Source organism: Triticum urartu, chromosome 2, assembly GCF_003073215.2.
Source record: "Triticum urartu cultivar G1812 chromosome 2, Tu2.1, whole genome shotgun sequence".
Lineage (NCBI taxonomy): Eukaryota > Viridiplantae > Streptophyta > Magnoliopsida > Poales > Poaceae > Triticum > Triticum urartu.
The window spans coordinates 667,924,755-667,940,032 of record NC_053023.1 but is presented as its reverse complement, the minus strand read 5'-3'; the positions used below and the strand labels follow the sequence as shown (position 1 = coordinate 667,940,032).

General features: G+C 42.7%; 1 protein-coding gene across 1 annotated transcript; it reads left to right on the top strand.

The window, feature by feature from the left end:
• Nucleotides 1–14,235: 14,235 nt before the first annotated feature.
• On the top strand, nt 14,236–15,057 carry LOC125533978 (pathogenesis-related protein PRMS-like). Its single transcript, XM_048697294.1, has one exon. It carries the CDS (start codon nt 14,417–14,419, stop codon nt 14,966–14,968), a length of 552 nt encoding a protein of 183 aa, XP_048553251.1. The 5' UTR covers nt 14,236–14,416; the 3' UTR covers nt 14,969–15,057.
• Nucleotides 15,058–15,278: the final 221 nt, after the last annotated feature.

Sequence of the window (15,278 nt, the reverse complement as noted above, 5' to 3'; positions counted from 1 at the left end):
CTGACCACCGTTCCGTTTACTAAGACATGCTCCATCATTATCATATTGCTTTGCGTGATCATGTAGTTGACACTATATTCATGGCAAAGCCACCATTCATTATTCTTTCATACATGTCACTCCTGATTCATTGCATATCCCGGTACACCGCCGGAGGCATTCACATAGAGTCATATTTTGTTCCAAGTATTGAGTTGTAATTGTTGAGTTGTAAGTAAATAAAAAAGTGTGATGATCATCATTTTTAGAGCATTGTCCCAAGTGAGGAAAGGATGATGGAGACTATGATTCCCCCACAAGTCGGGATGAGACTTCGGACTAAATAAAAAAGAGGCCATAAAAAAAGAGAAAAGGCCCAAACAAAAAAATGAGAGAAAAAGAGAGAAGGGACAATGCTACTATCCTTTTACCACATGTGTGCTTCAAAGTAGCATCAAGATCTTCATAGAGAGTCTCCTATGTTATCACTTTCATATACTAGTGGGAATTTTTCATTATAGAACTTGGCTTGTATATTCCAATGATGGGCTTCCTAAAAATTCCCTAGGTCTTCGTGAGCAAGCAAGTTGGATGCACACCCATTTAGTTCTTTTTAAGATTTCATATACTTATAGCTCTAGTGCATCCGTTGCATGGCAATACCTACTCACTCACATTGATATCTATTAATGGGCATCTCCATAGCCCGTTGATACGCCTAGTTGATGAGAGACTATCTTCCCCCTTTTTGTCTTCTCCACAACCACCTTTCTATTCCATCTATAGTGCTTTATCCATGGCTCACGCTCATGTATTGCGTGAAGATTGAAAAAGTTTGATAACACCAAAAGTATGAAACAATTGCTTGGCTTGTCATCGGGATTGTGCATGATTTAAATACTTTGTGTGATGAAGATGGAGCATAGCCAGACTATATGATTTTGTAGGGATAACTTTCTTTGGCCATGTTATTTTGAAGAGACATAATTGCTCAGTTAGTATGCTTGAAGTATTATTATTTCTATGCCAATATTGAACTTTTGTCTTGAATCTTTCAGATCTGAATATTCATACCACAATTAAGAAGAATTACATTGAAATTATGCCAAGTAGCATTCCACATCAAAAATTCTGTTTTTATCATTTACCTACTCGAGGACGAGCAAGAATTAAGCTTGGGGATGCTTGATACGTCTCCAACGTATCTATAATTTTTGATTATTCCATGCTATATTACATCCTGTTTTGGACATTATTAGGCTTTATTATACACTTTTATATTATTTTTGGAACTAACCTATTAACCGGAGGCCCAACCCAGAATTGCAGTTTTTTTGCCTATTTTAGGGTTTCACAGAAAAAGAATATTAAACAGAGTCCAAATGGAATGAAACCTTTGGAAACGTGATTTTCAGAACGAACATGATCCAGAGGACTTGGACCCTACGTCAAGCAATCAACCAGGAAGGCACGAGGTAGTGGGGCGCGCCTACCCCCCAGGTGCGCCCTCCACCCTCGTGGGGCCCACGTTGCTCCACCGATGTAATCCGTCCTCCTATATATACCTACGTACCCCCAAACTACCAGAAACGGAGCCAAAACCCTAATTCCACCGCCGTAACTTTCTGTATCCACGAGATCCCATCTTGGGGCCTTTTCCGGAGCTCCGCCGGAGGGGGTATCGATCACGGAGGGCTTCTACATCAACACCATAGCCTCTCTGATGAAGTGTGAGTAGTTTACTTCAGACCTTTGGGTCCATAGTTCTTAGCTAGATGGATTCTTCTCTCTTTTTGGATCTCAATACAAAGTTCTCCCCCTCTCTTGTGGAGATCTATTCGATGTAATCTTCTTTTGCGGTGTGTTTGTTGAGACCGATGAATTGTGGGTTTATGATCAAGTTTATCTATGAACAATATTTGAATCTTCTCTGAATTCTTTTATGTATGATTGGTTATCTTTGCAAGTCTCTTTGAATTATCAGTTTGGTTTGGCCTACTAGATTGATCTTTCTTGCAATGGGAGAAGTGCTTAGCTTTGGGTTCAATCTTGCGGTGTCCTTTCCCAGTGACAGAAGGGGCAGCAAGGCACGTATTGTATTGTTGCCATCGAGGATAACAAGATGGGGTTTATATCATATTGCATGAGTTTATCCCTCTACATCATGTCATCTTGCTTAAAGCGTTACTCTATTCTCTTGAACTTAATACTCTAGATGCATGCTGGGTAGCAGTCGATGTGTGGAGTAATAGTAGTAGATGCAGGCAGGAGTCGGTCTACTTGTCTTGGACGTGATGCCTATATACATGATCATACCTAGATATTCTCATAAGTATGCTCAATTCTGTCAATTGCTCAACAGTAATTTGTTCACCCACCATAATACTTATGCTCTTGAGAGAAGCCACTAGTGAAACCTATGCCCCCCGGGTCTATTTTCCATCATATTAATCTTCCAATACTTAGTTATTTCCTTTGCCATTTATTTTACTTGCATCTTTATTTCTCTTTATCATAAAAATAACAAAAATATTATCTTATCATATCTATCAGATCTCACTCTCGTAGGTGACCGTGAAGGGATTGACAACCCCTTTGTCGCGTTGGTTGCGAGGAGTTTATTAGTTTGTGTAGGTGCGAGGGACTCGTGCGTGGCCTCCTACTAGATTGATACCTTTGTTCTCAAAAACTGAGGGAAATACTTACGCTGCTCTGCTGCATCACCCTTTCCTCTTCAAGGGAAAACCAACGTAGTGCTCAAGAGGTAGCACCTACCCGCCGCCTCGTGCCGGCCCGCGCATGCCATGGTGGAGCACCCTAGTGATACGTCTCCGTCGTATTTACTTTTCCAAACACTTTTGACCTTATTTTGGACTCTAACTTGCCTGATTTGAATGGAACTAACCCGGACTGACGCTGTTTTCAGCAGATTGCCATGGTGTTATTTTTGTGTAGAAATAAAAGTTCTCGGAGTGACCTAAAACGTCACAGAGATTTTTTTGGAATTTATAAAAAATACTGGCGAAAGAATCAACACCAGGGGGCCCACACCTGTCCAATGATACGTCTCCAACGTATCTATATGAAGGAAATATGCCCTAGAGGCAATAATAAAGTTATTATTCATTTCCTTATATCATGATAGAAGTTTATTATTCATGCTAGAATTGTATTAACCGGAAACATAATACATGTGTGAATACATAGACAAACAGAGTGTCACTAGGTCACTAGTATGCCTCTACTTGACTAGCTCGTTAATCAAACATGGTTATGTTTCCTAACCATGGACAAAGAGTTGCATTTGATTAACGGGATCACATCATTAGTTGAATGATCTGATTGACATGAACCATTTCATTAGCTTAGCACCCGATCGTTTAGTATGTTGCTATTGCTTTCTTCATGACTTATACATGTTCCTATGACTATGAGATTATGCAACTCCCGTGTGCCAGAGGAACACTTTGTGTGCTACCAAACGTCACAACGTAACTGCGTGATTATAAAGGTGCTCTACAGGTGTCTCCAAAGGTACATGTTGGGTTGGCGTATTTCGAGATTGGGATTTGTCACTCCGATCGTCGGAGAGGCATCTCTGGGCCCTCTCGGTAATGCACATCACTTAAGCCTTGCAAGCATTGCAACTAATGAGTTAGTTGCGGGATGATGTATTACGGAACGAGTAAAGAGACTTGCCGGTAACGAGATTGAACTAGGTATTGGATACCGACGATCGAATCTCGGGCAAGTAACATACCGATGACAAAGGGAACAACGTATGTTGTTATGCGGTCTGACCGATAGAAGATCTTCGTAGAATATGTAGGAACCAATATGGGCATCCAGGTCCCGCTATTGGTTATTGACCGGAGACGTGTCTCGATCATGTCTACATTGTTCTCGAACCCGTAGGGTCCGCACGCTTAAGGTTTCGATGACAGTTATATTATGAGTTTATGCGTTTTCATGTACCGAAGGTTGTTCGGAGTCCCGGATGTGATCACGGACATGACGAGGAGTCTCGAAATGGTCGAGACATAAAGATTGATATATTGGAAGCCTATGTTTGGATATTGGAAGTGTTCCGGGTGAAATCGGGATTTTACCGGAGTACCGGGAGGTTACCGGAACCCCCCGGGAGGTATATGGGCCTTAGTGGGCCTTAGTGGAAGAGAGGAGAGGTGGCCAGAGATGGGCCGCGCGCCTCTCCCCCCCTTGGTCCGAATAGGACAAGGAGAGGGGGCCGGCCCCCCTTCCTCCTCTCTCTCCTCTTTTCCCCCTCCACGAATCCTATTCCAACTAGGAAAGGGGGGGGTGTCCTACTCCCGGAGGGAGTAGGACTCCTCCTGGCGCGCCTCCTCTTGGCCGGCCGCCCCCCCCCCTTTGAGCATTTATATACGGAGGTAGGGGCACCCCCTAGAGACAAGTTGATCAATGTGATCATATTCTTAGCCGTGTGCGGTGCCCCCTTCCACCATAGTCCTCGATAATATTGTAGCAGTGCTTAGGCGAAGCCCTACGACATTAGTACATCAAGATCGTCACCACGCCGTCGTGCTGACGGAACTCTTCCCCGACACTTTGCTGGATCGGAGTCCGGGGATCGTCATCAAGCTGAACGTGTGCTAGAACTCGGAGGTGCCGTAGTTTCGGTGCTTGATCGGTTGAGCTGTGAAGACGTACGACTACATCAACCTAACGCTTCCATTGTCGATCTACAAGGGTACGTAGATCACACTCTCCCCTCTCGTTGCTATGCATCACCATGATCTTGCGTGTGCGTAGGAATTTTTTTGAAATTACTACGTTCCCCAACACTATAATTTTTGATTGTTCCATGATATTATATTATCTGTTTTGGATGTTAATGGGATTATTTATACACTTTTATATTATTTTTGGGACTAACCTACTTACCCATTTAGATGTGGTTTTATGCTTTTAATTAGTGTTTGTGCCAAGTAGAACCTTTGGGAAGACTTGGGGAAAGTCTTTGCGATCTTGCTGTAAAAAAACAGAAACTTTAGCGCTCACGATATTTGCTTCCATTTTTTACTGGAGAGTGCGATTAGGTTGATTCTTTTCGAAGATGATTAATAGATAAATTCCTCACGTCCATCAATTTATTTCAGAATATTTGGGGTTAGAGAAGTATTCGAAACATACAGATTACTACAGGCTGTTCTGTTTTTGACAGATTCTGGTTTTCGTGTGCTGTTTGCTTATTTTGATGAATCTATGCCTAGTATCGGAGGGTATGAACCATAGAGAAGTTGGAATACAGTAGGTTTAACACCAAAATAAATAAATAAATAAATAGTTCATTACAATATATTAAGTGGTGGTTTGTTTTCTTATACTAACGGAGCTCATGAGATTTTCTGTTTAAGTTTTGTGTTGTGAAGTTTTCAAGTTTTGGGTAAAGATTTGATGGATTATGCAATAAGGAGTGTCAAGAGCCTAAGCTTGGGGATGCCCAAGGCACCCCAAGGTAAAACTCAAGGATAACCAAAAGCCTAAGCTTGGGGATACCCCGGAAGGCATCCCCTCTTTCGTCTTGTTCTATCGGTAACTTTACTTGAGGCTATATTTTTATTCACCACATGATATGTGTTTTGCTTGGAGCGTATTGTATGATTTGAGTCATTGCTTTTTAGTTGACCACAATCATCCTTACTGTACACACCTTTTGGGAGAGACACACATGAATTGGAATTTATTAGAATACTCTATGTGCTTCACTTATATCTTTTGAGCTAGACAATTTTGCTCTAGTGCTTCACTTATATCTTTTAGAGCACCGTGGTGGTTTTATTTTATAGAAATTATTGCTCTCTCATGCTTCACTTATATTATTTTGAGAGTCATTCAGAACAGCATGGTAATTTGCTTTGGTTATAAAATTAGTTCTAATATGATAGGCATTCAAGATGGGTATAATAAAAACTATTATAAAAAGTGCATTGAATACTATGAGAAGTTTGATACCTGATGATTGTTTTGAGATATGAAGATGGTGATATTAGAGTCATGCTAGTTGAGTAGTTGTGAATTCGAGAAATACTTGTTCTAAAGTTTGTGATTCCCGTAGCATGCATGTATGGTGAACCATTATGTGATGAAGTCGGAGCATGATTTATTTATTGATTGTCTTCCTTATGAGTGACGGTCGGGGATGAGCGATGGTTTTTTCCTACCAATCTATCCCCCTAGGAGCATGCGCGTAGTACTTTGTTTCGATAACTAATAAATTTTTGCAATAAGTATGCGAGTTCTTTATGACTAATGTTGAGTCCATGGATTATACGCACTCGCACCCATTCACCATTGCTAGCCTCTATAGTACCGTGCAACTTTGGTCGGTACCATAAACCCACCATATACCTTCCTTAAAACAGCCACCATACCTACCTATTATGTCATTTCATAGCAATTCCGAGATATATTGCCATGCAACTTTCCATCGTTCCGTTTGTTATGACATGCTTCATCATTGTCATATTGCTTTGCATGATCATGTAGTTGACATAGTATTCGTGGCAAAGCCACCGTTCATAATTCTCTCATACATGTCACTCATGACTCATTGCATATCCCGGTACACCGCCGGAGGCATTCACATAGAGTCATATTTTGTTCTAAGTATTGAGTTGTAAGTAAATAAAAGTGTGATGATCATCATTATTAGAGCATTGTCCCATGTGAGGAAAGGATGATGGAGACTATGATTCCCCCACAAGTCGGGATGAGACTCCGGACGAAAAAAAGAAAAAAAAGAGGCCAGAAAAAAGAAGAAGAGAAAAGGCCCAAATAAAAAAAATGAAAAATGAAAGAAAAAAGAGAGAAAGGACAATGTTACTATCTTTTTACCACACTTGTGCTTCAGAGTAGCACCATGATCTTCATGATAGAGAGTCTCCTATGTTATCACTTTCATATACTAGTGGAAATTTTACATTATAGAACTTGGCTTGTATATTCCAATGATGGGCTTCCCCAAAATGCCATAGGTCTTCGTGAGCAATCGAGTTGGATGCACACCCGCTTAGTTTCTTTTTGAGCTTTCATACAATTATAGCTCTAGTGCATCCATTGCATGGCAATCCCTACTCACTCACTTTGATATCTATTGATGGGCATCTCCATAGCCCGTTGATACGCCTAGTTGATGTGAGATTAGCTTCTCCTTTTTGTCTTCTCCACAACTACCATCCATTTCCACCTATAGTGCTATGTTCATGGCTCACGCTCATGTATTGCGCGAAGATTGAAAAAGTTTGAGAACATCAAAAGTATGAAACAATTGCTTGGCTGGTCATCGGGGTTGTGCATAATTGAAATATTTTGTGTGGTGAAGATAGAGCATAGCCAGACTATATGGTTTTGTAGGAATAACTTTCTTTGGCCATGTTATTTTGAGAAGACATAATTGCTTTGTTAGTATGCTTGAATTATTATTATTTTATGTCAATATTAAACTTTTGTCTTGAATCTTTCGGATCTGAACATTCATGCCACAATAAAGAAAATTACATTGAGAATTATGCTAGGTAGCATTCCACATCAAAAATTCTGTTTTTATCATTTACCTACTCGAGGATGAGCAGGAATTAAGCTTGGGGATGCTTGATACGTCTCCAACGTATCTATAATTTTTGATTGTTCCATGCTATTATATTATATGTGTTGGATGTTAATGGGCTTATTTATACACTTTTATATTATTTTTTGGACTAACCTACTAACCCAAGTCACAGTGCAAATTACAGTTTTTTTGCCTATTTCAATGTTTCGCAGAAAAGGAATATCAAATGGAATCCAAATGGAATGAAACCTTCGAGAGAGTTATTTTTGGAACAAACGTGATCCAGAGGACTTGGAGTGGGCGTCAAGAAATCAACGAGGAGGCCATGAGGCAGGGAGGTGTGCCTGCCCCCCTGGGCGCGCCCCCACCCTCGTGGGCCCCTCGTGGCTCCACCGACCTACTTCTTCCTCCTATATATATCCATATACCCCGAAAACATCCAGGAGCACCACGAAACCCTATTTCCACCACCGCAACCTTCTGTACCCAAGAGATCCCATCTTGTGGCCTTTTCCGAAACTCCGCCCGAGGGGGAATCAATCACGGAGGGCTTCTACATCAACACCATAGCCTCTCTGATGATATGTGAGTAGTTTACTTCAGACCTTCGGGTCCATAGTTATTAGCTAGATGGCTTCTTCTCTCTCTTTGGATCTCAATACAATGTTCTCCTCGATCTTCTTGGAGCTCTATTGGATGTAATTCTTTTTGCGGTGTGTTTGTCGAGATTCGATGAATTGTGGGTTTATGATCAAGTTTATCTATGAACAATATTTGATTCTTCTCTCGAATCTTTTATGTATGATTGGTTATCTTTGCAAGTCTCTTCGAATTATCAGTTTGGTTTGGCCTACTAGATTGATCTTTCTTGCAATGGGAGAAGTGCTTAGCTTTGGGTTCAATCTTGCGGTGTCCTTTCCCAGTGACAGTAGGGGCAGTAAGGCACGTATTGTATTGTTGCCATCGAGAATAAAAAGATGGGGTGTATATCATATTGCTTGAGTTTATTCCTCTACATCATGTCATCTTGCCTAATGCGTTACTCTGTTCTTATGAACTTAATACTCTAGATACATGCTGGACAGCGGTCGATGTGTGGAGTAATAGTAATAGATGCAGAATCGTTTTGGTCTACTTGTCACGGACCTGATGCCTATATACATGATCATGCCTAGATATTCTCATAATTATGCACTTTTCTATCAATTGCTCGACAGTAATTTGTTCACCCACCGTAATACTTATACTATCTTGAGAGAAGCCACTAGTGAAACCTATGGCCCCTGGGTCTATTCTCCATTATATTGATCTCCCGTCAACTAGCTATTTTTGGCGCCGTTTATTTTGCAATCTTTATTTTCCAATCTATATCATGAAAAATACCAAAAATATTTATCTTATTACCTCTATCAGATCTCACTTTCGTAAGTGACCGTGAAGGGATTGACAACCCCTTTATCGCATTGGTTGCGAGGTTGTGCAGGTACTAGGCGACTTGCGTGTAATCTCCTACTGGATTGATACCTTGGTTCTCAAAAACTGAGGAAATACTTACGCTACTTTGCTGCATCACCCTTTCCTCTTCAAGGGAAAACCAACACAGTGGTCAAGAGGTAGCATCCATGAGGGTGGAGGGCTCGCCCACCCACCTGGGGGGCGCCCCCTGTCTTGTGGGCCCCCTGAGGCTTGATAACCCACAAGTATAGGGGATTGCAACAGTTTTTGAGGGTAGAGTATTCAACCCAAATTTATTGATTCGACACAAGGGGAGCCAAAGAATATTCTCAAGTATTAGCAGCTGAGTTGTCAATTCAACCACACCTGGAAACTTAATATTTGCAGCAAAGTAATATGATAGTAGTGGTAACAATGGTAAAAGTAACAGTAGTAGTTTTGGTTTTATAGTGATTCTAACAATAGCAACGGAAAAGTAAATAAGCGAAGAACAATATATGAAAAGCTCGTAGGCAATGGATCAGTGATGGATAATTATGCCGGATGCGATCAATCATGCAACAATTATAACATAGGGTGACACAGAACTAGCTCTAGTTCATCAATGTAATCTAGGCATGTATTCCGAATATAGTCATACGTGCTTATGGAAAAGAACTTGCATGACATCTTTTGTCCTACCCTCCTGTGGCAGCGGGGTCCTATTGGAAACTAAGGGATATTAAAGCCTCCTTTTAATAGAGTACCGGACCAAAACATCAGCACATAGTGAATACATGAACTCCTCAAACTACGGTCATCACCGGTAAGTATCCCGATTATTGTCACTTCGGGGTTAACGGATCATAACACATAATAGGTGACTATAGACTTGCAAGATAGGATCAAGAACTCACATATATTCATGAAAACATAATAGGTTCAGATCCGAAATCATGGCACTCGGGTCCTAGTGACAAGCATTAAGCATAGCAAAGTCATAGCAACATCAATCTCAGAACATAGTGGATACTAGGGATCAAACCCTAACAAAACTAACTCAATTACATGATAAATCTCATCCAACCCATCACCGTCCAGCAAGTCTATGATGGAATTACTCACGCACAACGGTGAGCATCATGAAATTGGTGATGGAGGAAGGTTGATGGTGACGATGGCGGTGGATTCCCCTCTTCGGAGCCCCGAACGGACTCCAGATCAGCCCTCCCGAGAGAGATTAGGGCTTGGCGGCGGCTTCGTATCGTAAAACGCGATGAATCCTTCTCTCTGATTTTTTTTTCTCCCCAAACACGAGTATATGGAGTCAAGATGGACGTCAGTGGAGCATCAGGGGGGGCCATGAGGGTAGGCGCACCCCCACCTTACCTTCGTATATGCGGTATCTACCTGTCGTTCCAAGTAAATTTGTATGTGCCAAACTCTAAAACTTCAAATGAAATTCTGTTTTGTATGCTCGAATAGCTCATGTATCAACTAGGGATGTTTGTATCTTCCATGCTAGGTGGGTTATTCTCAAGAGGAGTGGACTCCGCTCCTCATTCACGAGAAAATGGCTGGTAACCAGGATGCCCAGTCCCATGCTTAAATTAAAATAATTGCAAACAAAACTCCCCCAGGATTATTGTTAGTTGGAGGCACCCGTTGTTTCAGACAAGTCATGGATTGATGTTTGTTGGTGGTGGGGGAGTATAAACTTTACCATTCTATTTGGGAACCGCCTATAATGTGTGTAGCATGGAAGATATCGAGATCTCTCGATTGTTATGTTGACAATGAAAGTATGCCACTCAAAATATTATTTATCTCTATTTCAAAAATCGAGCTCTGGCACCTCTACAAATCCCTGCTTCCCTCTACGAAGGGCCTATCCATTTACTTTTATGTTGAGCCATCATCCTCTTATTAAAAATCACAAGTTGGAGAGCACTGCTGTCATTTGCATGCATTACTATTAGTTTACATTGAGTATGACTGTGACTGGATCTCTTTTACTATGAATTACAATGTTTAGTCAGTCCTTGAACTCCAAAGGTGCTCTGCATTTATGTTTTGTGGTCTCAGAAAGGGCTAGCGAGATACCATCTTGTTATATCATATTATGATTGTTTTGAGAAAGTGTTGTCATCCGAGATTTACTATTATTTCTCGCTAGTTGATTATGCCATTGATATGAGTAAACATGAGACCTAAGTGTTATTGTGAATATGGTTAGTTCATAATCTTTTCTGGAAACTTGAATGCCGGCTTTACATATTTACAACAATAAGATCAAACAGAATTTGTAAAAGTTTTTCTTTATCACTTTCAGTTTGTTAACTGAATTGCTTGAGGACAAGCAAAGGTTTAAGCTTGGGGGAGTTGATACGTCTCCGTCGTATCTACTTTTCCAAACACTTTTAACCTTGTTTTGGACTCTAACTTGCATGATTTGAATGGAACTAACCCGGACTGATGTTGTTTTCAGCAGAATTGCCATGGTGTTATTTTTGTGCAGAAATAAAAGTTCTCGGGATGACCTAAAACTTCACGGAGAATATTTTTGGAATTTATAAAAAATATTGGCAAAAGAATCAACATCAGGGGGCCCACACCCTGTCCACGAGGGTGGGGGCACGCCCACCCCCCTGGGGCGCGCCCCCTGTCTCGTGGGCCCCCTGAGGCTCCATCGACCTCAACTCCAACTCTATATATTCATGTTCGGGGAGAAAAAACGGAGAGAAGGATTCATCACGTTTTACGATTCAGACGCCGCCAAGCCCTAATCTCTCAGGGGGGCTGATCTAGAGTCCATTCGGGGCTCCGGAGAAGGGAATCTGTTGCCATCGTCATCATCAACCTTCCTCCATCACCAATTTCATGATGCTCACCGTCGTGCATGAGTAATTCGATCGTAGGCTTGCTGGACGGTGATGGGTTAGATGAGATTTATCATGTAATCGAGTTAGTTTTGTTAGGGTTTGATCCCTAGTATCCATTATGTTCTGAGATTGATGTTGCTATGACTTTGCTATGCTTAATGCTTGTCATTAGGGCCCGAGTGCCATGATTTTAGATCTGAACCTATTATGTTTCCATGAATATGTGAGTTCTTGATCCTATTTTGCAAGTCAATAGTCACCTACTATGTGTTATGATCCGGTAACCCCAAAGTGACAATAATCAGGACCACTCCCGGTGATGGCCGTAGTTTGAGAAGTTCATGTATTCACTAAGTTTTAATGTTTTGTTCCGGTACTCTATTAAAAGGAGGCCTTAATATCCCTTAGTTTCCAATAGGACCCCGCTGCCACGGGAGGGTTGGACAAAAGATGTTATGCAAGTTCTTTTCCATAAGTACGTATGACTATATTCGGAATACATGCCTACATTAAATTGATGAACTGGAGCTAGTTCTGTGTCACCCTATGTTATAACTGTTGCATGAGGAATCGCATCCGACATCATTATCCATCACTGATCCATTGCCTACAAGCTTTTCACATATTGATCTTTGCTTAGTTACTTTTTCCGTTGCCACTATTACAATCACTACAAAACCATTAATGTTACTTTTTCCACCGTTACCGCTACTTCCATATTACTTGTCTACTAAATACTTTGATGCAGATATTAAGTCTTTCAGGTGTGGTTGAATTGACAACTCAACTGTTAATACTTGAGAATATTCTTTGGCTCCCCTTGTGTCGAATCAATAAATTTGGGTTGAATACTCTACCCTCGAAAACGGTTGCGATCCCCTATACTTGTGGGTTATCACCTAGCCACACACGTGCTTGCAACAGCGACCACACCGGTGTGGCGCCCCTCGCCATGGTCGACAATAGGAGGCGCTGCAGGTGGGCCTGGGCAGACACAGCGACATGGGGCTCTCACTAGCGGCCTAGGTCGTGGATGGCGGCACTACCATGCGCAGACACGGGATGGCGGTGCAAGCAGGCGCGGTCACGGGATGGCAGGACGCACGCGGCAGCGGTGTTGCGGGTGCGGGGCGTGGTGGGCTTGCCGAAGAGCGCGAGGCGGCGGCGCTGCAAGCTCGGCCTCCAGCCGCCGGTAGAGGTGGTGAGAAACGGAGGGAGAAAGAGGAGAGGAAATTGAGGAGGAAGAAGAAGGTGTGAGACAGACAAGTGGGACCCCCGTCCATGTCAGCAGGTCAAACATTGACTAGGACTAATCTTCGCCACATCAACCTAGACATCTGGATCCCACCCGTCAGTTTTGCTATTAATGCGGCTCAGTTTTGAATTAGTGCATTCTATTATTCACTTGGCGCAGAACTGGTGATCTTTTGTGTTTTTTGCCAAAAGAGGTGGTTTTGAAATACCCTAGTTACAAATGTAATGGTTTTTGAGCAATTTACTCCCCGAAGATGGGGACTCACATCCTCTTCTCTTGCACAACCTCAAGAGTTTCTGTGGAGTTTTGCCCGTCAGGCTTTGGGGCCTTATTGGAGGCCCTCGAACTGGTCGGGTTCCTTTAAAAGTCATGCCATCCAAACCGGAAGGAGGAGGCACCTCTTCTAGTTGGTGTTTACGGTGTTAGCTTAGACTTTGTGGATGATACACAATAATATGGTGATTGAGTGGGTCTCTGTTAGGCGGGCCTCTGACATTATCTTCAAATTATTTTCATTTGTGCAGCATTAGCACCCGTTGTATAGACATCGAGATCGCGATTGCCTGAGTGTTATGATGGATGAGATAACTGCTCTGGCTCGCCAACTTGCCTCGCAGCAGGCCCCATGAAACTTTGGCCACTTGGCGGTCTTTTTTTCGTTTTTCTTTCATGATTATATTTCAGGCGTGTTTGTGTTGATGCCTCAACAGGCTATTTTATTTTACGGCATTTGAACTTATTGTATAAACGTGTTGTTGATTTTATCTATAAAGCGTGGCGAAATCCAAAAATGCCAAATGGAGGCCGAGCTCCATGGAGACCTTAATTTGAAATTTTGCACACATACACATTACATCCTTGTATACATGTGTATTTTTTTCAGATTTTTCTGAAACTGAAATTTTTGAATTTTCAAAATTAAGGCCTCCATGTAGCGCGGTTTCCAAAATGCCATACTCGGCAAAAGCATATTACGAGAAATGGAATATTTAAGAAATATTGAACACGCTAACAAATTTATTTCATTTGTCCTATCATTTTTTTGTGTGTGTCCGAGTAGGGAGAAGGAAGTCGTATGTACATGCAAAACGGCTAACCTGTTAATTATCGGTACTTGCAGTGAATGCCATTAATTACTCGCAGATGAGCGCTTCATGTTAATTCTCCGAATTCCAAACTGACGCATACGCTTCTGCAAGTTAACCCGTCGTGTTGTCCTATATAAGCAACGTCAATTCCTCTAAAACTTCACCAAATCAACTGAGCTCAGAGTCACAGATGCAGCAGATGACCATGTCTCCTTCCATCTGCGTCGCCATCTTGTTGCTTGCACTGGTCTCGCCTTCGCCATCATCAGCCAGCATTAACAACAACAATGGCGTCGCCGTCGCGGCCCCTAGCGTGCCCACGGCGACGCAGTTCCTGCAGGCGCACAACGACGCGCGCCGCGAGGTCGGCGTGGCACCCCTGACGTGGAACTCGACGCTGGAGCAGGACGCCGAGAGATACGCGGGCCGGCTTGGTATCCGCTGCAAGCTGGAGCCGCTGAAGTGGGACGCCCCGCATATCTACGGGCAGAACACCTACTGGGGCAGTGGGTTCAACGATGGCGCCGCCGTCACTGGCTCGTGGGTGTACGAGCAGCAGTCGTACGACCACCGCGCCAACGCGTGCGCGCCCGGCAAGGTATGCGGGTCGTACACGCAGGTGGTGTGGAACACCACGCGAGAGCTCGGCTGCGCCCGCTGCACCTGCCGGAGCAGCCGCGACACCGTGGCTGTCTGCAGATACTTCCCTCCCGGCAACTACCGCGGCGTTCCGCCATACTGAGCACATCTATACATCATGTCTGTGTTCAAATAATGTATGATGCGAAACAAGACGTTTCGTCCGGCGTTTTATGGTTATAAGAAATGGGAAATTTGGATTACACTGGGACCGAAGCTGTCTGTTACTGTACTTATTTTTGTTTAGTTGGCCACATGTGCACCCAACGTGTTCTCCTGTGCCACCCCCATCCCCGCGCCTCAACCACCGAAGCCCACAGCCTGACCCGCATGTGGCTTTGCTAGCACGTGCACACATTCATCTTCAGAAAACCAACACCAGGCTAAAATTTTCTGCTTATTTGGCAGACGAG